This window comes from Conger conger, chromosome 8 (assembly GCF_963514075.1).
Source record: "Conger conger chromosome 8, fConCon1.1, whole genome shotgun sequence".
NCBI classification, from domain to species: domain Eukaryota; kingdom Metazoa; phylum Chordata; class Actinopteri; order Anguilliformes; family Congridae; genus Conger; species Conger conger.
Window position 1 is genome coordinate 18,506,429 of NC_083767.1, and position 26,838 is coordinate 18,533,266.

At 41.7% G+C, this 26,838-nt stretch overlaps 1 protein-coding gene across 5 annotated transcripts in view; it reads left to right on the forward strand.

Annotated features, from left to right (window-relative positions):
* The window catches only part of LOC133134988 (paired box protein Pax-5-like), a 71,415-nt gene that overhangs the window by 8,963 nt on the left and 35,614 nt on the right, over positions 1 to 26,838 (forward strand). For all 5 annotated transcript variants that reach the window (XM_061251692.1, XM_061251689.1, XM_061251691.1 and 2 more), the window contains exons 2-5: positions 6,948 to 7,113; positions 11,243 to 11,440; positions 13,968 to 14,032; positions 16,123 to 16,248. In XM_061251692.1, coding sequence (XP_061107676.1) covers positions 6,948 to 7,113; positions 11,243 to 11,440; positions 13,968 to 14,032; positions 16,123 to 16,248 — 555 coding nt within the window. The remainder of the gene's footprint in view (positions 1 to 6,947; positions 7,114 to 11,242; positions 11,441 to 13,967; positions 14,033 to 16,122; positions 16,249 to 26,838) is intronic.

The window sequence follows — 26,838 nt, forward strand, 5'->3', positions numbered from 1 at the left end:
TCTGCTTAAGGATCACAGTGAAATGTGGGTGATTTGGTCAGAAACTATGTGTGTGTGTGTATGTTTATTCTTTGGCAGTTCAAAAATAGAAAAATTGTCAGTTTACCCTCAGAAAGGTCTAAATGGCCAAGAAATGTAGGCCTTTCCTTCTGTGAATGAACTTTATATTTCAGTTTCAACCACTATGTTAAAGGCACCGTGGAAATATCGGCCTGCACGACTCTGCTGATATATATATATATATATATATATATATATATATATATATATATATATATATTCTTGAATTTTTTAAATATATTTTTTGCATAGTCTTAAAACTAGAACGCGAGTATTATTCTCAGTCTACAATTGTATCGCAATCTTTTGAGTGCCTTATTTTGCCTGAATTCACTTAAATGGTTAACAAACATTGGTTATATTTCAGACCATAAAGTTAATGTAGAATGGATGAATTAATAAAAACTACGTTTACACATTATTGAATACTTCCTGATTTTCGGATGGGCATATTTTTATTCCGCGTGCCTCATAAAAAGAAAAGGGAAAATGCCACACGTCGTAATATTTCTGCCTTTGTGCACTGGGAGCTATTGTTACAATGATTGGTAATTTGGCGCGACCTGTTCTGCGTTGTATCATGTTTAAATTTGGGAGTTAGACAACTTATCAGCAAACAAACTCTGTCGACGTCTTGGAAAAACGATTGCTCGACGCATGGTCATAATGCTGTACACCTGGAGCAGTGCTGCGTTCAAGAGAAAGACAAACACCGAAGTTTGTTGATTTATTATTCTCACGAAGAGTGAACTGATTCGGCTCAGATGTATTTATTTGGGTTGAAGTTTATAAAACCTACCTTGAAATTACTTTTTTATTTAACAGATGATCTCAGGTTTTTAATAGCCTATTTCGGAATGACTGTGAATTGGATAATTACAAAATAAATATATATTTTTTAAATGACGTGAATTGATACAAAATCATATGATTTGTTCTGCAGTTTGTTATCCATTTATGTATGTTTATGTATTAAGTATTATGATGATGATGATGATGATGATGATGATTATTATTATTATTATTATTATTATTATTATTATTATTATTAGTAGTAGTAGTATAATTAGTAGTAGGAGTAGTAGCTAGTAGGAGTAGTAGCATTAGTCGTAGGCTAGAATTGTTATTTTTATTACTAAAACTACTACTATGACTACTACTGCTACTGCTACTATTATTACTACTGAGGATATCATGTCTGTGGTCTGTAGCTAATATAGTGAAATAATATCTTTAAATTTGGGGTCTTTCACCAAGAATGTTGCATAAAGTCATATGTACACACATGTAGTCATGTTTGGGGTCTCACACACACACACACACACACACACACACACACACACACACACACACACACACACACATCATTTAATTCAATTCAGATTTGTTGCCATACAATTTTTATATCAGCCGCAATTTCTGAACGGTCTGTCTTTCTGCTTTTTATATGCTTTATTTTCATTTGTTCATTTTTATCTGCCTGGTTTCCAGTGAACTTCAACAAACAGAGCGTAGTAGGCCTACTGACAATAATGACGATAAAACAAATCCACATTTTCTGGATTGGAGCTTAAGAATATTTTTCTTCCGCCTTGATCTCGTTCTCTCCCACGGCCTCGGTCTATGTCAGTTGGCTATTGAAACATTAACGTATTTTTATTGCCATTAGGACCATTAAATAAATCAAACAACGTGGGGAGGTGGACAATGTAAGTAACTGACCGGTCAGAAATGTGAATATGCTTTAAACAGCTAGGACCCTATATGTGCATATGTCCCTATAAAGTTCATGATCTGCTTAGGAAACAAACAAATAAACAAACAAATAAATAAATAAACGCTTGGGTAAAACATATCTTGCAGTACATTAAGTAGGTATTTTATTTACAAATCCTGACCTTTTAATTACCATGATCAAGCGTTGCTATCAGATATTATATTACAGGTCCCAACAGAACCGATCTTCACGAAAACACATCTGTTTTTCACCAGTAGCCTATCGCCTGGAGCATCAGACTGTTTCAATTGCGATCGTTTGAATAACGAGCAGGTCAACAAATTACTTGAAAGAGGGCAACATGTACAGGCATGGAACGCTGCAAATGATGCTTTTTTGACGTAGCTCTCCATCTTGAAAAAATAAGCAAACTCGCAACAGTTCGGTTCCAAATACTACAAAAGAGTTGCTTAAGTTGCCAGCATAGAACAAAAATATAAAATGTTCCAGAAGAAACATGTGACATTGAACTTATAATGTAAAGTAAAATAACAATCGTTTACGTAAGAATTTTGAAATACTGCACACGGATAAACGCAACAAAAATGAATTGCTAAAATAGAGAGCAAGGTATACCTATGGCACAAAGTTAATGTCACAGCCTTTGATTTTAGTTGGTATTTTATCTATCAAAAAAGGGAGAGCTTAGCAAAACCGTATGATGTCGAATTTACCTTCAGAGTAATGGAAGAACGGTAGCTCCTGCATTGGTTATTAGGGAGTAATGTAACACTCTCAAAAAGAGGTTCTTTGGTGTGTCTCCACAGAGTTTTTTTTTTTTAATGGAACCCTCTATCATAAGTGTGACGTCTGAAATCTCAGACAAATAACCATTTCGCCCGACAAAGAATCTATGAACTAGTAGGTTTCTTCTATGGAATCACATGATTCCTTTTGGAAGTTTTTTCTGATAGTGTAGAGTGGTCAGACCATACAAGGAAGAAAAAAATGGTTCTCCGTAAAGGAATAGTTCATAAGAATGGTGCTAGAGATGTGAAGTGCAGAGAAAAAGAGAGTGGAGTTCTGGACACTCAGCACACAAATTAAGTCAATCTTAAGTCTTATGTTTAGCTTAAACTTTCGTTTCTCTTAATATTTTGCTTCATAACACAAAACTGTTGCCAATGAGATGAGACACTTTGGTGAAGCTAGAGAATTTCACTTATCAGGCAACAGTAACTTAAAACAAGCTAATATTTGAAGTCACATTACAAGACTTAAGCACTTGTTAAGACTTTATTTTTTGCAGTGCACCTAGCAGTTGAATGTTCAAATCTGAAGACTTTGCCTAAGTGGCTGTCTTATGTTGTTAGTCAGCCAGGATAAGGAACCTAATATCTGATATAGTGTCTGCAAGAGTTCATATTCATGGCAGTGATTGAGGTTGACATTATTATTTATGTAATGTAATGTAATGTAATTTATAATAGTAGTGGTTCGAGAGTGGGACTTTGAAATTAGAAATTGGTTCTGATATTGTACTCTTGAGTTAGTTACGTAACCTGGTTCATGTGAACTTCTTGTAAACATTATTGAATGATAAACCTTTGAATGATTAGGTTCTAACTGACATTTCTGACAAAAATGAGTTAGTGTCATAAATATGTTGCTCATAGGGCAATTTGACAAGATTTAGAGTACTTTTACGCCGTCTGTCATTTTCATCTCTGAAGAACTGTCCTGCATTTCAGTTTTACTGTGTTAGCTGTTAAAGCTTTGACACTCAGTATCTCAGAACCACTCAGAACGCAGATAGAACCTCATAATTCCTAGGCCGCGACCAAAAAAAGTTTGTTCCAGGAATTGTACCCAGTTGCAGCCCTGTGGTCTGTGGTGTCCACCGTGCCTGAAAGCTGGCCTCAGCGCCCTGCTGTCCCCCACGTGAGTGTGTTCTGCTGGAGTTTTTCTCCGTACGCTGTGGGCCTGTCAGCCGGAGCGGCCTGGGAGCCCGACGGCTCGGATCATTAGAAAATCTTTGCCCTCCGAAACGTGACCTCTCCTTATTGATCACATCCACTTCGTCTGGAGGGGAGATGTCAGCTTTCTGCACATGCCCAGTGCGTAGCAGGAGTGCTCTTTTTGTGCAGTTGATGAGTCCTCAATGTTCAGCCCTGCCTAATACATTAATGAGACGGAGACACAGACATGTGTACAGTCTTCCTTGCTGTAATGGAAGCTACTCAGAGCAACACATTCGTTCAATTAAAATGTGATACCGTTTGCATTTTCTGTCAGTAATGCTGCAACTTATGATGTTGTGTAATATATTTGCTAACTGTGCTGTACTGCATGCAGTAAAAAAGTCAATGCTAGTTTGATTCTCACTGAGTCTCAGAAAGGGCACACTGGTGCAAAATGTACTCTGAAAGAATTGATTTAAGACTAAATATTTTGCTGTGCAGTTCATCAAAGTTAATGGCAAGTTGACTGCAATTAGAATTAGAATTGAATGGAGGCTTGGAGGCTAAAAAATGACTGATTTCCATGGTGGGTCTTAGGGTTCCTGCAGCATTTGTAAAAACAGCCCCGCCGGCTTTTAAAATGTAAAATAACAAAACCATAAATGCTTAATACAAATGGATTTTCTAAAGCTCGGAGAAAAAAAAAAAAGGCATTGTATTTAAAAGCCATAAAACCCCAAAGCTAAGATTACGCCCCCCAGATTGCCTTATTTTTGTTAATACATTTCCCCAAAAGAAGCAATCAGTATGTTAATATTGTAAAGTAACAGGATCATGAAGTGTGTTTGCATCAGAGTTCATTAGTTTTCCTCGGGTGTACAGACAAGACTTACCTTCTGTGACTGCTTTTAACCATGAACAAGCAAGAGTGAGCTGAATAAAACTGAGTGGTGCGTGCTCAGAGCATGCTGGGTATGTTTGTGAAATACCGAGGTGTGCCTTCTCCCAGTGCAGCAGATGTAAGTCCTGTCAACAAACTTTACGTTTCTTCTGATTCTTTGACTCCCTCTGCTCCTTCTAGGAAATCGTTTGATGATGTTGTACACCCTGTTAGGCACGATGTTTTCACAGATAATGATCAGTGCGCTGCAGTTTATCAAGTGACCACCGGTGGCAGCAGTGAGTCTTTAAACCAGTCTTGGAAACGAGAAAGGAAGTGCGCTGACCCTTTCCTTTGTTTTGGGTCCAATGCCAGTGGAAGATTGCAGTCAGTTGTCACTGAGAGCCTTTAGCAGGGCTCTTTTCCATCTCTGCTCAGGCTAATCCGGCTAAGGCTTACCGCCTTGCAGTTTGACCATAACTGTGAAGAATTAGTTACTTTTCTCAGTAGTTAAAACATTTTGTCTTTGGGTGTTGCTGAGAATCGTTTGTTTTCTGTATAATTGTAATAAGACAATAAAATATTTTTTAGAGCAACCAATAATGTAGTAACATTGAAGGTATGTCTCAGAACCTCTTAGACATTGAAAGTCTTAGAATAATTGATTTATTATCCCTTGTGAAGCATTGACTAATTAATAGGCTAATAGCATTGTCACTTGTAATTTAAGTTAAGAACAGCATACCATGGTTGTTACTGTGAACGTCCTCTGTACTGGCCTGGTAAAGTTTTGATGCTTTTCAACAGTTATTATGGTTGTCATTTGCATTGCTTCAATATAAGCTTTCTCCCAGCTGTGTGCAAGGATAAAAAAATATCTATAATGAACTTAAATTATTTAAGTTGATAGTTTTTCATTTTCACATCCATGGTCCTGCCCAATTGTTCGTGTGTTTTACTTGCCTTCATTGTTGGTGAGAATTAGATAAAACATTTGAAAAAATGTTCACTGGTATGTTGCCCATTTTGGTCACACATAGCCTTATTTAGAATGACACAATATTGTTCTTATTTCAGTTTGTGTCTGAACAGAGTGAATGTAATGAAAAAATCAGAAAAAATCAGGGGTGGTACCCAGTTTCATCCAAAAAAGGCCCTGCAACACTGTTTTAGCTCAGCACTACGACACGTGATTCAGCAAAATAACCACTCATAATTTCTCATAACACCTTGATACGTATACAGTAAAATGTCCAATGTTAATTCAACTCAACCGAGTTTATATGAGCCCAACAGACACAACATGTGCACCGGAAGAGTTCATTTTACACTGAACATTTTATTGTGTCAAATCAGATGTCTTAGTGATGGGCAAAAACAAAACCCAGTACCGACATTGGCCCTTTTCAGATGAGATTGGACATCCCTTTCTAGGGGTTTGTGAGTTCTCTGTCAAATGTCAGTAATCCTGGGCTGGCAACAGCATCTTGGAAAATGACAGGGAATTGAGTTTGGATTTCAATCTTCAAACTTGATCCCTCTTCTAACACCTTGTTTTTTCTTTACATTGAAGAACAAGCATAACCATTTGTAAAGAAAATGTTTTCATTCATTTCAACCATCTTGCAGATTCACATTTTTTATTCGTAATCTTTTATATTTATTTCCACATAATATCTGTGCTCATAATCTTACTTAGTTATTGGTTATCATTTTGTGAAAATGTTGCATAAAGCTTCAAAGACAGGTTTTTCATCAGATAAACATACTACTACTACTATTGCTACTACTACTACTACTACTACTACTACTACTAAGATTAATAATAATAATAATAATAATAATAATAATAATAACATAATAATAATAATAATAATAATAATAATAATAATAATAATAATAATAATAATTCTTAGTGCTTACATCAGTAGTACTTGGCATTGAATAATGTATTTGTCACATTGTAACAGTGAAAAACAGGTTTCCATTGCATCTTTGCTTTGTGCTCTAAATTGAAATAAATACACTAAAATAACAAACTAAATATATATATATATATATAAACACTTGTGGTATAAAGGTCGGGGGGCTTTGTGCTTGTATATGTGCTTTATATTAAAACAAAACTTTTTATTGGATTTAATCTTCTCATAGGACACCCGAATATGTCCTTTATACAATATTACTATCATTGAAAAAAGCATTGACACTATTTTCTGTGGCTTCATTGAGCTAATTAAAGTTGAAATAAAGTTGAAATTGAACCAGGATATGTGTTCCTCCATGAAATCTCACCTCCTTCTCCTCCTTCTCCCTCCTCCCTCTGCAGGGCATGGTGGAGTGAACCAGCTCGGGGGAGTGTTTGTGAATGGGCGCCCCCTACCGGACATGGTCAGGCAGCGCATCGTGGAGCTGGCCCACCAGGGGGTGAGGCCCTGCGACATCTCCCGCCAACTGCGAGTCAGTCACGGCTGCGTCAGCAAAATCCTGGGCAGGTAAGATCTGTCCTTATCTGTCCTCCATTCAAAATGGCCGCCTCCAGCATGTCCTCACATTCTCTCTCCATGTTTCAAGGTTAAAGTGGTAAATGCCTGCATTTGTATAGCACCTTTATCCAAAGCGCTGTACAATTGGCCGCCATGCAAGGCACCGACCAGCTCATCAGGAGCATTTAGGGGTTAGGTGTCTGGCTCAGGGACACTTCGACACACCCAGGGCGGGATCGAGTCGGCCACCCCCCGACTGCCAGATGACTACTCTTACCTCCTGAGCTAATGTTGAGGTTAACAGTTGGCAACCTCACACAGGTCTCTCTGCTTTCTTAAAGAATATGGATGCATATTTATATAAGATTACAGTTACTTAGCTGTCACTTTTATCCAAAGTGACTTACAGTTGATTAGACTAAGCAGGGGGCAATCCCCTCTGGAGCAATGTGGAATTAAGGGCCTTGCTCAAGGGCTACATGGATCTTATCGTGGCTACATGGGGGCTTGAAACACCAACCTTCCAGGTCAAAGTCATGTACCTTTGCCACGAGGCTCCAGGATGCATGATATTTGCTTCCTGAAACGTTTTTGAATAATGGTTGTTGTTCATGGAATTATCTGCACAGGCTATCCATTGTATTTATTCTTCACCCACTACCTTCAGATCATGCAAAATTATACAAAAGTAATACACTATAAATAAATAAATAAATAAAAAATGATAATATTAAAAGTACACTCACCAAGCATTTTATTAAGTATTTATTAGACTTTTTCGATTTCTTCTGCCCATCCACTTAGAGGTTTGACGCGTTGTATGTTCAGAGATGCTCTTCTGTATACCACTATTGTAATGCATGGCTATTTGTGTTACTGTCACCTTCCTGTCAGCTTTGACCAGCCTGGCCCTTCTCCTCTGACCTCAGTGTATATTGTCAGCTAGCAGCTTTCTGGCATGTTAGTTGTGTTCTGTCTATTGGAATGGAAACTTCTCTCATTGCATATGCGCACCGTACAAGGTTTTTTAAATCTTGTTTTATAGCACAACTCAAATGATTATTAATTCAACCACAGATTAATTAATTCACCCATGCACCTTAATTTTTCAGATCAGTCATGCATTATCCATGGTTTCAAACATTCCTGGCCCTACACTTCAGTACTCTTGGACTTGAAATGCTTTCTTTTGTCGACACTCAACAGTTTGTGCCTTTACTGTATGTGTGTAAACTGTCCATTCTGTTTGGCACTTTACATTTAATACCATCAGATTTAGAATAAGTGATTTCGCAGTCACATTCAGTACCTTCCACATTTTAAGTCGGCGATTTTAGATTTGCAATCAGACCTCTTGGATTTGCACAGGAAATTCAATGCCTTCAGATTTACATCAGAACGTTTTGGAAGGACATGCAAGTCCATTCACATTCTTATTACTTTTGGAGATACATATAGAATTTCTGAGTCGAAATCTCCTCTCGCCGTTTCAATGTGCTGGGTGTGCATTTAGTATTCCTGGGAAAAGGTGGTATCTTAGCTGCAGTTTGTGTTTTTATGGGGAAGTGAAAGTCACAGCCGAGTATATTACAGTCAAAGCTTTGGCCATATAAGCTTTTGGGATAAGGTGAGCACTGTTGATTTCTGGCACTGGAGACTTGAGCAGGAATATATTATATTTATCTTCTCTCTCTCACCTTACTCCTTTTCATATACTTTGTCTGATTCTCTCTTTTTCCCCATGCGACCTCTCTCTCTCCCTCACTCCATCTCTCCCCCCTTTCTCTCTCTCTCTCCCGCCATCTCTCTCCCTCCATCTCCCCCTCTCTCTCTCCCTCCATCTTTCTCCCTCCCTCAATCTCCTCCTCTCTCTCCCTCACTCCATCTCTCCCCCTTTCTCTCTCTCTCCCTCCCTCCATCTCCCCCTCTATCTCCCACGATGTCTCTCTCCCTCCCTCCATCTCCCCCCTCTCTCTCTCCCTCACTCCATCTCTCCCCCCTCTCTCTCTCCCTCACTCCATTTCTCTCTCTCTCCCACCATCTCTCTCCCTCACTCCATCTCCCCCCTCTCTCTCCCACCATCTCTCTCCCTCCCTCCATCTCCCCTCTCTCTCCCGCCATCTCTTACCCTCGCTCTATCGCTCCCCCATTTCTCTCTCTCTCCCTCCCTCCGTCTCCCCCCTCCCTTCAAAGACAAACCCCTGACTAAGACTGTGCAAATCCCTCCCCCACATTCTCTCCAACAATAAAAGGTCCACAGAGGGGGAAAAGATACATCACATTTTGCCATTTGCATCAAAATGAAATTGGTGCCATATTTTGCACAAAAATAGAGGGGAACGATTTGAATGGGCGAAGGTGAAGGATTAGCTGGCACGGCCTTCAGCCATGTAAAACAAAAAAAACTGTTTCTCATTGTTTTCATCTGCCCTCGTTTCATTTCTACACCCATCCAATCCTCGCTGTGCTGTTCGATTTCTTCTTGGTTCCCCGGGCACAGCATTGCAGGAAACAACAACAAAACCCCTCTGTTTACAGTTTTGATTGCCTAAAATAAATAAATAAACCATTACCCTCAGCCATTTTTCATGTTCATGAATTAATTATTCTGTTATTATACGTGTCCTGGTGGTTAGCATTATTCGATATTCCTTCACTCCTCCCGGTAACAGGCAGGCAGTTTTGAAAAAGTTCCCTTTGACAGTCTTTTAGCCTGACCTTGACGTTAGCATCCGGTTAGCACTGGGAGCCAGCGGGATATTGACCCCAAATGTAAATTCAAATGGCACTTGCCTCTATTTTGTTTAAAAGAGGGTTTGTCTGAGTGTATACAGTATATACTGGAGAGACAGAAAACACAGGAACCATAAGTACTAAGAGTAACAGGGCTGGGTGCCAGCATCTACAAGTCTCCCCCTAGAGAGTGGCACATTGTGCAGCAATGCAAGCACGCATACACAAATACACACAAACACACACACACACACACACATGCCTAGTGTACTGGGGACCTAGCGTGCATAGTGAGGACTGAGGGGCTGGCATAAGGGCTGAGAAGGCCAGTCGCTGGCGTCATTCACGCTCACAGTGGAAAGGGGGATGGCACAAGAATGATAACTATATCGATAACTATAAATATGTACTTTTACTAATGGAGAACTAACTAAGTCAAGTGGATAGTGGAGTCCACACCACAACTATAACAACAACGACAGTGACAAACAATATCGTTCACTTTCAGAGAGATTTTTTCCAGCTGCATGAACAATAACACAGTGACAGCCAATCAAAATCCAACCGAATTCACAAGGCGTCACGTGCAAAATGGCACATGACATATCCGAGAGACTATTTACAGAAAGTAATCGTTCAGTAGTGTGGATGGGCCATAACACTCATTTTCACGTTTGTGTTCTGGCAGAACCCTCCTCCCCATTTCTCTCGTCTCTCTCCTTTTCAGTTCAGTTTCAATTTGCTCTATTATCATAACAAATGCACATTTGTACTGCCAATGTCCGTATATGCATATAACTGAAAAGTATGATGGAGTCATAGGCAATGGCAAAGAACAAGTGTGATAGAACAATGTATACAAAGTGCCTCTCTCTGTCAACCTGTTTCTTTCTCTCTCAAATCTAAATAAAAATGTTCTGATTTGACATAGCAAAACTGTATTATATTGGACAGGTATTTGATCTAAAATGGTGAATAATGAGAATAAAATTGAAAAATAATAATATATTGTAAAACATCATATTAAATGTTAATCTCACATTGTTTTTCTCTTCCTCACCCACACCCCTCCCTCTTTTTCTTTCTCCCTCTCTTTTTCCAATTTATTTTCTGCCCATGACAAAAGACAAACATAAATGTGTGCTAATTGGCAAAGCTTGTACAAGAAAACCAGAGTAAACAAAGCAATCTAGATAAGAAATAATGGAATCAAAATTGAACAAGAATACAAACTGAAATAAATATAACAAATGAATAGAAATATGTAAAATAAGTACACTCACAAAAGACAAAGCAGCACATTACAGGAGCTGGAAAAAGTATGCAGGGTTTCTTCTGCACTTGTTATTTGTAATAGCAGATGTCTCATTGACCAGCCTTTTATGTTTCCCACCTCTGTTGACAGGTACTATGAGACAGGCAGCATTAAACCGGGAGTCATCGGTGGATCTAAACCAAAGGTTGCTACACCCAAAGTTGTCGACAAAATCGCAGAGTACAAACGCCAAAACCCCACCATGTTTGCCTGGGAGATCAGGGACAGACTGCTGGCGGAGAGAGTGTGTGACAATGACACCGTGCCCAGCGTCAGCTCCATAAACAGGTGAAAGGCGTTGGACAATCGTCTCCGCACCGAACAACCACTCCCTTAACAGATCAGGTTCAGGTGTGTTGTGATGAGAATGCTCCCCCCGTGGTTAGCAGAACGCAGATGATTCGAAACGTTTAAAAAATGTGGCATGCCAGCTTTCACACAATGAGTGTGTGAAGTCTTTATGACCACCAACTTAGAGTAAACTTAACATGTCTTTTCAGGAGATGAAGCTAACCCTATACTCTGCATTACTGGTATTTAGCATAAACTTGAGCATACACGGAGCAACTGAGATAGTGATTAGTATAGTATCCATTCATACAGCAGGATATATACTGAATAACATTTAAGTTTAAGTATGTTGCTCAAGGGTACAACCACAGTGTATTACCTGTGAACCTGTAAGAATGAGGTGCGGTCCAGTTCTCTACCCATTATACCACACTTCTACCAAATTAGAAATGATTGGTCAAACAAGTCCACCTAGGGGAGCTGACGAGGGGAGGACAAATCACGCACGTCTACATGGAAATGACGCTTTCTCCTTTATGTCCTTTGGCCTTTGGGTGGCTTCAAATCATTGAGGGTCCTGCAGCTTTCAGTATAGGTTTTATTTATTTATTTACTCATTCGTTAAATTTTTTGCAGCTGCTGACACAGGTAGAGTGGCTCTATTGACCATTGATTATTGACCATTGACCATTCCTCCATGCAGAAATTTTCAGAATCATTGATATCCTTGGGATACAATACAACACACACACACACACACACACACACCTGCATACAAACACACATATGCATGCACGCACGCACACACACACAACGACACATTCACACACACACATGCATATAATATGCATGGGCACACACCAAAATCTAGTTTCTCCCTCTGTCTCTCCCTTTCACTATCTCTTCAGTTCAGACCCCATTTCTTTCATGGGATTTAAGTCTGGAGACTGAGATGGCCATTGCAGAACATGGTTCTGTATGGATTTTGATGCTTGGAGTCATTGTCCTGCTGGACCATCTACCTATGACCAAGACTCAGCAGAGGCAACCAGATTTTCTGCCAAGAATTTCTTGTACTTTGCTGAATTCATTGTGCCGTTGATCCTAAATAGTGCCCCTGGATCTCCAGAACACCAATGACCCACTGGCATATTTCACAGTCGGTATGAGGTGCTTCTCCATTTTGCCTCCAAACATGTCGATGGTGTGTATGGCCAAAATGTGTAATTTTGGTCCCTGGTCATCTGACCAAAGCACCCTCTTTCAGTCATAATTCCAATGAGGCTTGGCAAACTCAATATGCTTCATTTTGTTGTTTGTTCTCAGTAAGGTACTTCCAAATAGTTTTCTGGTATGGAGGTGCCATTTTATGATTTTTCTTTTGGACATCACCAATCTCTGCAATTCTTAAACTGTGATCCTTACTTATGGCCTTCCTCACCATCTTCCTTACTGTCTGTGGGGATAATATGCACTTACATCCTCTTCCTGGCAAGTTTGCAACCATTCCATATATTGTACGCCTTTTTATTATTTCCCTTACAGTGCAAGTGGTATGTTTAACCGTTTATGTATTTTTTGTACTCATTACCCAACTTGTGATGCTCAATTATCATCTGTGTCTTCTGAATTGACAGTTCTTTGGCTTTTCCCATGCTGATGGTTGACAAAGGGATTTTGCATGCTTGTTGCCTAATTTTTATACTGTAGTAAAACCGGAAGTGATGGAATGACACAATATATTTCCTTTAGACTGAGATTATGACTAGATTATGTAAAATTGCATTGCCAATTTCACTTTGTTCAATTTTATTTACAATAATCGTTAGGGGTGCTAATACTTTTATATTGGTTTTTAGAAAACACTAAATAACACATTTAAATGAAAGTATATAGCTTTCACTTATGTTTGAACATACAATATAAATCATTTTCCATGTTGTTTATTATATGCTCCATTTTTATAAAGGGTTCCAATAATAATGGAGCTGACTGTATATGCATGCATGTTCAATTAAGAGTCACCACTCATTTGTAAGCATTTGTATTCATCACATTTATTTTGAGGTCATCCAACAGTAAGTGTGTGTGAAAGTAAGAAACAGTGAGATTATGAAAAACCAAGCCATGCATGAGAGGGTGTGAAGTGTGTGGTGTGGGGGAGACCTCAAGAGCCCTGGTCTCAGGCTCCATATTGATGGAGAGATGGCAGCTCGCTGGTTCGACACGATGGGTACAATGACACCCCTCCCCCCCTGCTCACTGCACCTGAGAGAGGGGAGAGGGGGAGTGCATGAGCAGCCAAGCAGGAAGTGTGCTACCCTGCTGCCATGTCAGCCTGCCTCACACACACACACACACACCCGCACACAAACACACACATGCACGCACGCACACACACGCACACACATGCATATACTATACATGGGCACACACCAAAATCTAGTTTCTCCCTCTGTCTCTCCCTCTCTCTTTCTCTCTCTCTGACATTATGGCCATCCCTAACCCTTTTTTCTTTCTGCAGGATCATTCGGACTAAAGTCCAGCAGCCTCCTGGCCAGCCAGGTTCTGTCTCCTCTCACAGTTTAGGTAAGGCATTTGCCTAAAGTCACGCACTCGCACATTTAACCCAGGCAAGTGTTTGATTAGACATAGCAACCATTGGTAATTCAGATCATAAGGGCCAGCGATATGATGTATTCTTAGGTCCATCTCTTACATCCACTAGAGCTACATCTACAAATACTTCAGTTGAGCAAAATATGGCTTCCACCATTTGGGTTTTTTATAAAAACATAAAATAAACTCTCACATAAAATATCCTAACGCGTAATACATAAATTGACTTGATATAGATGTTTTTTATCCTAAACAAGTGATAACTGTATCGTGACTATGAAGATGTGTAATCCATTTGTCATGGTAAAAATGTTTATCATGATAGTGATTATGGAGTTGTGAGATACCTGTAATGGTCATGGAGATGTGTGATTAATACCTATGTGATGATCATGGAGGTATGAGATGTCTATGTAATGATAATGGTGGTGTGTGATTAATACCTATGTGATGATCATGGATGTATGAGATGTCTATGTAATGATCATGGAGGTATGAGATGTCTATGTAAGGATCATGGAGGTGTGTGATTAATACCTATGTAATGATCATGGAAGTATGAGATGTCCATGTAATGATCATGGAGGTATGAGATGTCTATAAGGTGTGTGATCAGTGATACACTGAGTAGATCTGGGTGACATCGGAAATTGAAGGGAACTAGTAGGGTCTGAGCTCTCCATCTCTAATCCTCATAATCACACAGCAGTCCGTAATGGAAATTCATTTCACACGCGTGGCTTAAAGACTTTCAGACTTTTCCAGATTATTATGATAAATAGCTTTCACGTTGAGGCGGAAAATTGAAATTTGAAATAAAGCATTGGCTTTAGGTGGGTGGAAAGGGGGGGTTTTCATGGAGTGGGGTGGGGGGCTGAGTTGGTATTATCTCTTTAAAGGAGAACTCTTTCCAAAAATCAGATAATTAAAGTAATAAATCAGGGGGCAAAAAGGATACGCATTCATTACATTTTCCGCATCATTAGTCAGTAAGTAGGTCTGAATGTGCTTTATCTCGCGGTGAGTGACTTGTGTTTTCCCCTCCTAATGCACTAGCGTGGTCCAAAGGGAGAGGGGATTAGGATCCTCTCTCTCTCAGGAGTTAGCATGCTGCCATTCAGACTTTCAGCATCCATTGACAGGCAGGGGGTGGTGTGGAGTCCATATACTTCTCCTACTTCTCCTTAGCATATGCTAACACACTAACACAGTAGTGATGGATAGAGGGTAATGTGGAGCTTGTACACTGCTTCTTGTACCTTTAGCATATGCTAACACACTAACACAGTAGTGATGGTTAGGGGGTGATGTGGAGCTTGTACACTGCTTCTTGTACCTTTAGCATATGCTAACACACTAACACAGTAGTGATGGATAGAGGGTAATGTGGAGCTTGTACACTGCTTCTTGTACCTTTAGCATATGCTAACACACTAACACAGTAGTGATGGATAGAGGGTAATGTGGAGCTTGTACACTGCTTCTTGTACCTTTAGCATATGCTAACACACTAACACAGTAGTGATGGTTAGGGGGTGATGTGGAGCTTGTACACTGCTTCTTGTACCTTTAGCATATGCTAACACAGTGGAGACAGGCAGGGGGTGGTGTGCCATTCAGATGTTCAGTATCTGCTCAGACAGCTGTGACAGACAAGGGATGATGCGGGGCCAGCAAACCGCCATTTTGACTGTTTAGTGTTCAATCAACATATTGGACTATAAACTGTATACTCAGTTAGAATTGAATTAACACTGGGCATCTTACTGTGTACTTAGAAAGGATATGTTATACACAAAAGCAATGATAAGGGCCAACAACCCATGTCCTAAACAAAAGTGAACTGGGTCTATAAATCATCCGGATCTTTAAAATGTACAGCAAGAAAGGGCCAAAACAACCTCTTTTTTTGATTATCATCTTCAGAACGCTTTATGGCATTATGGATTTTCTGTCCAAATTTCCTCTATGTAACACGCAATGATGTTCAGTTCAGTGTACTAACACAACAGGAAGTGCTTTCAGAGGGAGTGCAAAAATGACTCGTCTTGTCCCTTCAGCCTCCACGGTCACGGTGACTCAGGTGTCTGCGGTGACCAGTGACTCAGCCGGCTCCTCTTACTCAATCAGCGGGATTCTGGGAATCAGCCCTGCCGCAGACGGCAGCAAGCGAAAGAGGGAGGAAGGTAGGCTGTGTGTGTATGTGTGTGTGTGTGTGTGTGTGTTTGAGGATGTGCAGGCTTCTAACCAGTGGATATGAAAATTGAAACTGCAAATTGAGCTATGTGTTCATGAACGTCACAACCGAATCTGGCTGGGGCATCATTCAACTGCTATCATTATCAGTCCATTTTTTATCCTGCTCTTTTACAAAGTCAAACAAAAAGTTTCTGACTGTGGACCCTGACGGTGAAGACATCCGCTGTGTGGTAGTTATGTTCTGTGCCTGCTGAGAGGTGACAGTTCTGTAATGCCACCATCACTCTTGGCCTGTCTCTGAGGTGGCAGGGTATTTACAGTAAATGAACATCTCTCCGCAGTGTTTGTGTAAGCCCAGATGGGCCTCCATCGCAATTATGCCCCAGATCCATTAATTACAGGTAGGCATTGCCTCGCATTGGAGTTCAGCTAATTTGACTGAATGGGCATGTTGTAGTCTTCATTAATATAGAGGGAAACAGATTGCGTTTTTAGAATCTGACGGTTAAAGGATGATAATATTCTGCGTAACACCCATTACAAGCTACCCCCCTGTGGTCTTGCTCATTTAAAGGCTGTGCTCCATGTCTTTAGCGGTTCTTGGTTGCCTGTCTGTTCGCATTCATGATTTCCTAACCTCTACTATGGTCCTACATCCTTGTCTGTGGTGATGCCCACTCGAATTCTGTGCTGGCCATTCTTTCAGCCTGTCTTCGATTATGTGTCGACGAGATTGATGTGATTTTTGTGCATTACATTACATTGCAGTTATTTAGCTGACGCCTTTAGCGACTTACAGTTGATCAAGCACTAAGCAGGAGACTGTCCTCTCTGGAGCAATGTGGGATTAAGGGCCTTGCTCAAGGGCCCAACAGCTGTACGGGTCTTATCTACACTGGGGCTTGAACCACCAACCTTCCGTGTCCCAATCATGCACCTTAGCCGCTAGGCTACACGCTGCCCCAATGTGCCCCAGTCATACACCTTAGCTGCTAGGCTGCACGCTGCCCCAATGTGCCCCAGTCATACACCTTAGCCGCTAGGCTACATGCTGCCCCAGTATGCCCCAGTCATACACCTTAGCCGCTAGGCTACACGCTGCCCCAATGTGCCCCAGTCATACACCTTAGCTGCTAGGCTACATGCTGCCCCAATGTGCCCCAGTCATACACCTAAGCCGCTAGGCTACACGCTGCCCCAATGTGCCCCAGTCATACACCTTAGCTGCTAGGCTACACGCTGCCCCAACGTGCATCGTTATGCCATGTAGTGGAGACAGCTTCCTGGAGAGGCAAAGCCCCCACCTCTCACCTGCCAGGTGGAGCTTGTAAAGGCCTCATGCAGGCAGACTGGTGCTGTAGATGGGCTACAGGGACTGCAGGGACACCTTTCACCCACTCTTTCTCTGAGTCTGTGTTCTCCAATTCTCCACCCAGAATAGTAGAATGAGAATCCCCCTCCAGTACTGAGAATCAGGGTTGTTGAACCACATTTCATGGTTTAAGAAATGCTTCATAACTGAATGGTTTGCATTGATGACTATTGTCACTTCAGATACCAGCATTACAGCTGCAAGTGTGTTTTCAGATGAGACATTAAACCAAGGTCCTGATTCACTTTGGTCATCAAAGATCCCCTGATACTAATCACAAAAAGTAGGGTGGTTCCCTGGTGTCCTCGCTAAATTCCCAACCAGGTTCTATCAACCAGCACTTAATCATCCCCCGAGTTAATTGGCTCTCCCTCTCCGCTGTTGTGGGGTGAGTGTCAGCAGGGAGGGGCTACACATTGGTGGTTGAGGCAACTTTCCCCCTCGTCACTGTGAAGCGTTTTGAGTCACCGGCCAGTGAGATTCAATTTTATTTGTATTGTGTTTTTCACAGAAGCGTTTCACAAAGACACTTTACAGAGTAACAGAAAGGAAGAGAAAAAGGGAAATGCCAGCCACAAGCTCCCAGATAGCACTTGAGGTAAAGAAAAACTCCCTAGTGGGGAAAAAAGCCTCAAATGTTAGCGAGAAAGAACTCCCCAATGGGAATAAAAATCACGGGAGAAACCCAGCTATAGGGGGATGCCCATTGCTAACCAATAGGTTGAGTTGGTGACAGTTGAGTTAAAGCTAGCAGGTAAAGTAGAAAGCCCACATGAAGGGATATACTGTGAAGTATGCAGGGGGATGCATCTGTAGCTCCAGGATGTGCCATGCGTGTGCAGGAACCAGGAGAAGAACAGGGCTGCAGTGGTCCAGGACCTCAGAGCAGGAGACCCGGTTGGAACAAGGGGGGGGGGGGGGGGGGGGGGGGTGTAGGAGCCCCAGGAAAAAGACACAGGCTAGTGTCAGAAGGACATGATGTCCATCTAAGTTTCAGTTTATATAGCCCTGAAGTGGCCAACTTTGATCATGTGGTCATGAAACGAGGCTAAACTACCTTCCTCCTGATGTGCTCAGCTCATCGAGCATCTGACAACCTTTTATTATGCAAAAGCTCTACCACTATGTGCCCCATACAGAACGCCAGTACCACATGGACCTCCCTGGGGACAAAGGTTGTAACTAACCCCACTGGCACTGTTAGGGCCTGCTCAATGCCACTGGTCCCGTGTGGATTTCGAAAAATAACCACAAGCCTTACCTGACAACCATCTCCAGAACTATACACCACTTTGTATGCCACCCCACAATACTCTATGGTTACAGGCATCTCCTGTCCTGTATTTGAATTATATCTAATTCTAAGCTTGATTATAACAGTACATTTTTTAAAATTTCAATAATAAGACTGTGTCTTCAGACTCCCCTATATATTTTGGATGGGTGTTCTACAGCTGTATGAGAAAGCTTGATCACTCATCAGTTTTTTTCATTTATTTTTGGGACCAACAAGTAGCCTGCATCTTGAGAACCTTCTTGGCTTATAGGGTAAAAACAAGTGAGTAAAGAACATTGGTACAAGATCAGGTCCCACAAGGAGTGCAAGAAATTATTACTAAGGTGTGGTACTGACTTATGCCAAGGCAAGAAAAGAGCTCCAATGCTTGTCCTAGTGATCACGCTCACACTGACCTGCAGGTCTCATAATCAAAGCACAGTGGATTGTGCTGGTCACTATTCTAAGTCAACATGTCACGTCATGCCCCTGTCTCCTGGGAGACTGTTATATTTCATTATGTGAAGCGCAATGTCAAACACAGCATATTTAGCGAGTTAGCATATTAATTGATGTTACTCCTGCCTAGCATTGGTTCTGGGAACACACAAAGTATTCATAAATGGGTTTTAATATTCAATTGGCACCGCATGGCACTGTGGTGTCATTCGTCTTGCTGGGTGCTGCTGTCATGAGGAGGGGGTGGGGGTACGGAGGGAGAGAGAGAGAGCACAGACCAAAGCATTTTACTTGGATTATATTTTCTTCAAGAGACCGATAAGGCAGACCTGCATACAGATGTGTTGACTCTCTTCCTGACTGTCAGTTAGATATTGAAAATATAAACTGTAAAAAAGTAGTCGCCACAGAACTCTAAACAGTGAGATTTTAAATTATGATCAGCCAGCAAAGTTTTTTTATTGTCGGAGCCAAGAGGCTAGGGTCATCAGTGTATTTCTAAAAGCGCAGGCGGAGATTGGGTTTTTGACTGTCCTCGGTGTACGGAACATACCGGAAAGGCACTATGACTCCCGGAGCTCAGTCAGCAAAGGTGATCAGCCATGTGTGTAGGGAGGGCCCCGGCTATGTCCTCAGCCGACTCTGAGCTAGACAGCACAACTGGACTAAACGTGTGTGGAGGGGATATCTAAGGAGCTAAGGTTCTTTCAGTTCCAGCTGCATTGCTCCCTGTAATTTTTTTCGGCTGTTGCCCACAGCCACTAACTTTCTCCTGTATTACTGCATGGCCCGTAGTGTGAGGATACTCAAATATATTGACGCCAGTAGCACTCCTGGTTTTCATCTATGCCTGATTTGTTAATTGATTGATTAGTGCCACTGATTGGCCAGTGATTGAACTCACCTGGCGTCCCAGTTTAAACTAGTTCTGACTAGGAGAAGGAGAGGAGAAGCGGAGAAGAATGAAAACCAGCGATACTGTTGGCCTTCAGGGCCAGATTTGAGTATCCATGCTATAGGGTGTAAAACAGGCATGGCTTTAGGGGTGAGGGCATCAGAGAAATGCAAGCAGCTATACTGGAGCACTGTTGTTGTGCAGGTGCTGGTTGCAGTCCAAAAGGCAACATTGGCGATTCGGATTTGTGGAGAAAAAACAGGAAAAGAGTAAACTTAGGAAGACACCAAGAAGGGGGGACACATTCCTGTGTGGTACTGGTGTTGCGATGACGTTTCCCATCACCTCCCTCAGGCTGAAGTATGCCTATTAAAAGCAGATACGTGAATTCAGAGGGTTAAAGCAAGAGAAAGACTGTGAGGCTTCGATCTGAAAATCTGCCGTAGACTAATTAAATTAAAAACTAAATTTGAGAGAAATTCCCTTGTCAATTACAAATCTTTGAGAGCTTATTGACTGGTGCAGACAGCTACATGTCTGAACCCCTGCTGAGTTGATAGACAAACTGGTATGAGAGAGAGGCCAGCGGGAAGCAGAGTGTGTGTGTGTGTGTGTGTGTGTGTGTGTGTGTGTGAGTGTGTTGGGGGGCGGGTGTGGCATCGAGAGGCTCGGGGACTGTGGCTATAGCAGCTGTGGGGTGGGCAAGCAGGGAGGCGTGTGCGGGAGGGGGGTGGGGTGGCGGGGGGCCTTCATTGTGACCTGCAGTGACCCTGTCAAAACAGAAGGGAAGTAGGGTGAATGGGCAGAACTTGTCCCGGGGCAGACGGGGGGAACTATTGTTGCTCCTCTCTTTCTCTCACGAAAGGCCTATTTCCACAAAGAGGTGGGAGGAAGGGGGGCTGAGTGATCTGGATATGCCCCCTTCGCCTCTAATCTAACCCCCTTGTCCCGCAAACAGTGTCAATAGAAAGGCTGTGTGTTTTATCTTTCAAATAATTATAGCACATTTCAGATATGTTTCAGGGGTGCTCTTGGAGTTTAAACCTCTTTTCCCTCCTTTTCTCTTTCCCTTACCCATCAGCTCCTCCTCAGAGAGGCTTAGAGCGGGGTGAAAGGAGAGAAAAGGAGAAAGGGAAGGGGGCGTGACGCGTAGCAGGGCGGGTTTGGGGGTGAGGGGAGAATTCCCTTTTTCGGGCCTGTGTCCCTCTCCGTGCCCCGGACTTTGATCTCCCGGGGAGCAGGGGGTGCATTGAGCGCCACGGATCTGGGGCTGTTGGGTGGGCCTAGGATGGGGGGTATTTTGGGGTGGGGGGGACATAGGGTCAGAATAGAAGTGGAATCAGGAGTTTGACTCTTAGGGGCCGGGGCCTGCTCAGTATGGTAATCTATGTCAAGTGCAAAAGGATTCACGCTAGTGTTTCACCCCGAAACCCCCCTCATAGCCAACAGGCGCTTGCTCTGGCCCTGTTTGTTTTCCTCAAAGACTTTTTTGCTTCCAGGATGGACAAAGGAGTGAGGAGAAAGAGACAGGGAGAAAAGGAGCACAATGCAGATCCTATTTTTTTTCCCTTTTTCGTTCCGGATTTAAGAAAAAAAAAAGGGCAAAGACTTTTTTCTGAGGTTCCTTTTTTTCGGACGTCGCGCTGAGCACCCTTGCGTGAACCCGCCTGGTTGCTAACCCGGACCGCGGTTATTATTTATGGCCTTCGCAGCGGCCGCTTCCTAGAACCTTCCGGAGGTGGGCGAGCGGCGCCCTTTTGTTCAGTAAACGGGATTTGCTCCGATAACGCCAAATGACATTAAAATCTAAAACTCTCTTTGCCACCCTTTGTGGCGTGTAAGGGAGTACAGAGCCCAGAGTTGGATAACTGGGATAAAGTTGGAGAGTAGGCTCAGCTGTGGATGCACTGCAGATGTTAAGTTAATGCAGATGTGCACCCTGTATTCACACGATTCAGCTGGCAGAGACAAAGTGCAGCCGCCAAACTGACCAAAGGAGTTGCAACAGTGGCAAAGCGCTATGTGCTCCTAATACAAATGGACAAGGAGAATAACCTTAACCTTTTCCACTTTGCCCCCTCTAGAGGGCAATTTCCACTTATTTTGTACAGTAAAGTATCAATCTTATCAATATCTCAAAAATGATTTACTGCACACACATGGTTGAATACTTAAATTAAAGGAGAGGCTTGTACCATTCAGATTACAAAATAAACTTCAACGTTACTCAGAAAACAGTCATAGCTTCATAACCAGGAAGGATATTTGGTTCCATAAAATTGTGTGTATCTAATAATTAGCAAAACAAACTTATGTTTCTACCAAACCGGAAATATGTCAGCCAGACGTAGAATAAAATTGACTGCTGGTTATCTATGGTATTGTAGCTATGTGTGTGTGTGTGCGTGTGTGTACAATGTTTCTACGGGCACCCCTGCCCTACATCACACTTCAGCATACAGTGGCTCCAGACCCCTTCACATTTTGCAGACTTTATTGTGTTGTAGATTTCATTTTAAATTGATAAAATAGCATTTTTTTCCAATCAATCTACACTCAATATCCCATAATGACAAAGTAAAAACATGTTTTTAGAGATGTTTGCAAATTTTTGAAAATTCTCTCATTAACAGTATTAAGTATTTAAAGTCCTTTCCTGTGGCACAAATTGTGGTCAGGTGCATGCTGTTTGCTTTAATTATCTTGATGTAGAACTTGATTGGAGTCCACCTGTGGCAAATTTAATTGGTTGGACATGGTTTAGAAAGGCACACACCTGTGTATAAGGTCCCACAATTCACACTGTATGCCAGGACAAAAGCCAAGCTATAAAGTCCAAAGACTTCTCTCTAGACCAATAAAATTGTGGCACAGCATAGATCAGGGCAAGGGTATCAAGCCATTTCTAAAGCTTTAAGTGTTCCCATGAGCACAGTGGTCTCAATAATTGTGAAATAGAAAAAGTTTGGAACCACAAGGGTTGAGTTGGCCGTCTTGCCAAGCTGAGAAACTGGGCAAGAAAGGCATTGGTCAGGGAGGTTACCAAGAACCCAACGGTCACTCTAATAGAGCTTCAGAAGTCCTCTGCAGAGATGGGATAACCTGCCAGTAGGATGACCCTCTCAGCAGCACTTTTTCAATCAGGTCTTTATGGTAGAGTGGTTAGCCATATGATAGACTGTTTGAAGTGCCAAATGGCATTTAAAGGACTCTGAGAGCATGAGGAAAAATATTGGTCTGATGAGATAAAAATTGAACTATATGGGCAGAAGCACCATGTCTGGGGAACACCAGGCACTGCTCATCACCTGCCTAATACCATCCCTATGGTGATGCTATGGGGGTGCAGCAGGGACAGGGAGATTGAGGGAAGGAAGAATGCAGCCAAATGCAGAGAGATCCTTGAAGAAAACCTGTTCTCAGACAGGGTGACGGTTCAGCTTTCAGCACGAAAATGACCTGAAGCATATAGCCACAACAACACTGGAGTGGCTTTGGACAAGTATCTGAGTGACCTAGCCAAAGCCCAGACTTAAACCTCATAGAACATCTGTGGAGAGACCTGAAGATGGCCATTCACAGAAGCTTCCCATCCAATCTGATGGACCTTGAGAGGATCTGCCAGGAAGAATGCTGTAATCTGCCCAAATCCAGGTGTGCAAAACTTGTAGAGACTTACCCAAGAAGCCCCGAAGCTGTAATTGCTGCCAAATGGGCTTCTCCAAAGTATTGAATTAAGGGTCTGAATACTTATATAAATGAGATTTCAGCTTTGGATTTTTAATAGATTTGCAAAAATGTATAAAAACATGTTTTCACTTTGACATTATGGGTTATTGAGTGTAGATTGATAAGCAAAAATTTTATTAATTAAAAATGAAATGTATCACATATTAGTATAAAAATGGTGTAGTACATTTTTATATTCTATATGACTTTAGAGTTGATTGCATGACATTTGCATACAAATGTAGAAACATGAAATTTACTACTTTGGTTATGTTCTGGGCTGGTGTGAATGTTGTATAAAGGCTTTATAAATGTATAATAAACCTGAATAAACAGTGTCATGTTAATGCATTCATATTTTACTCAATTTGAAAGTATAGTTAGTTAGTAGTTAGTTAGTGGGGCATTAAGTTTAAAAATCTTTACAAAAAAAGCTATATTACTAAGAATTGTGCGCTGTCATTTTTCTTAAATATCATTATCTATTTAATCTTTTAAATAGATAATTAATTAAATTAAGTTTGCTTTAAAAAGCCAATACATGATCAGATTTTTTTTTTATCATTGGAATTGGCATGTGGATTTTATGAGTTCTGGCTCCAGTGTGTTGCACAAACTCAGAATGAGCTGCCTGGGCATTTGGAACCATTTTTATCCGGTCTTTGGTCAAAACCGACTCGTAAGCCTAACCACAGAAATCGGCTCTGTCTTTGACTTCTAATAAAGCAGTATATGTAAATGTAATATAAAGAGAGGTCAGCCATAGCAACGAAGGTCTAAGCTGTGACTTACACGCCCTATTTAGCGCAAACTTTGTTTACTTGTTTTGTGAAATTTACAGTCAACTCCAATTATGCATTATTCATCAGGATTACCCAAATGAAACATGACCCCTTTTAATGATTAATCCAGTTGCTTTTTTATCTGATTTGAATAATTATAATGTTCAATTGGCTTATTAAAATAATTTAGCTACTCTAAATCAAATATAAATTAATGGAATAATAAAAGCACAAAACCAGATTTAGTGCCGTGAGCTTCCATCTACGTAAACAATACGAACAGCTGAGAGCACTCGTGAAGTCTTTTCGGATCCATCTAAAAAACTGACATCCGAAAACTTTGATAAATCCCACATTATTTGTGTAAATGCATTTCCGAATGATTTACGGTCAAATACGTTTGGCCCACAGTGTGTATGTATATGAGCGTGCTAATGTGTGAGTGAATGTATCTAATCGGTGAATCATGTAGCAGCAGTCCAATGCATAAAATCATGCAGATACATGTCAGGAGCTTCAGTTAATGTTCACATTAACCATCAGCATGGGGAAAAAATGTGATCCATATGGCTTTGACCGTGGAATGATTGTTGGTGCCCGACAGGGTGGTTCGAGTATCTCAGAAACTGTTGATCCCCTGGGAGTTTCACATGCAACAGTCTCTAGAGTTTGCAGAGAATGATGCAAAAAACCAAAAACATCCAGTGAGCAGCTGTTCTGCGGGCAAAAATGTGCTGTTAATGAGGGAGGTCAGAGGAGAAGGCCCAGAAGGTTTGAAGCTATGTCAGAATTGCGGGCAAAGCAGCTCTCAAGATTGCTTTGTGTCAGCAATCATAGGTGGCCGCCATATTTGGACGTGGCGCTTCTACTTGTACTCCTAATGTACTTGCAATTGTCCATGACATTACTCTGTACTGCGTATCTAAATGGTAAAATGGTAAATGGCAGGCATTTAAATAGCGCCTTTATCCAAAGCGCTGTACAATTGATGCTTCTCCATTCACACACCGACGGCGATTGGCTGCCATGCAAGGCCCCGACCAGCTCGTCAGGAGCATTTGGGGGTTAGGTGTCTTGCTCAGGGACACTTCGACACAGCCCGGGTGGGGGATCGAACCGGCAACCCTCCGACTGCCAGACGACTGCTCTTACTGCCTGAGCCATGTCGCCCCTACGTATCTCTAGTCTTTATGTCCTTTGATGTTACTTTGGTTTGTGGATGTGAATAAAATTATCAAAATGCGCATGCGTGTGATGTGTGTCCGTGTGTGTGTGATCTTGATTGAATGTTTGCCCTTCTGGGTGCATATTAATTCCCATATGTGTTTGAGCATTTTAATGTGCAAATGAAAGTGTGTATTTGTCAGTGTTTTAATCTGTGAATGAAAGTGTGCGTGCATGCTCGTGTGAGTACGTGTGCATGCCTGCGTCTGTGTATGTGTGACCGTGTGTGCGTCCGTGTAAACGTGTGTTAATGTGTGAGTTACAGCATGTACGTGTTAATGTGGCCATACGTGAGTAGTCCCAGGGTAAATTCAGCGGCAGCTCTGGAGTGAGTGCAGGTTGTTTGTGCCCCCCTCCCTCTCTTTCGGTCTGCCATGGCTGACTGGGCAGCCTGTTCTGTCTCAGATCACATTTCACACCCTCACAGGGGCCATGAAACGCACACTAACGTTTAATGTACACACGCAAGCGCGTGCACACGTGCGCATCCACACACACGCAGACATTCACACGCACGTTTGCTGTACAGATGCAACACTTGCTGTCACAATCAGATTGCCACTGTGAGTTATAACCATCAGTTTGCTTGGATGTGCATGACTCAGTTCACTGTTACAGTTCAGACTTGGAGTGTGAGGATGCAACGGAGAGACAGACTTATGGAACTACTTATGAGGACATGCTTATAGTTGAGATTCAGGATAGTGCAATTTTGTTTTTACATTGGGTTTTCTGTGATCTATTTGGTCTCTTATACAGACAGATTATATGTTTTACGTTAACCCACAGAAACTAGCTTGGGATGCCTGCTTTTTCATCCAGATACATTTATTATTCAAA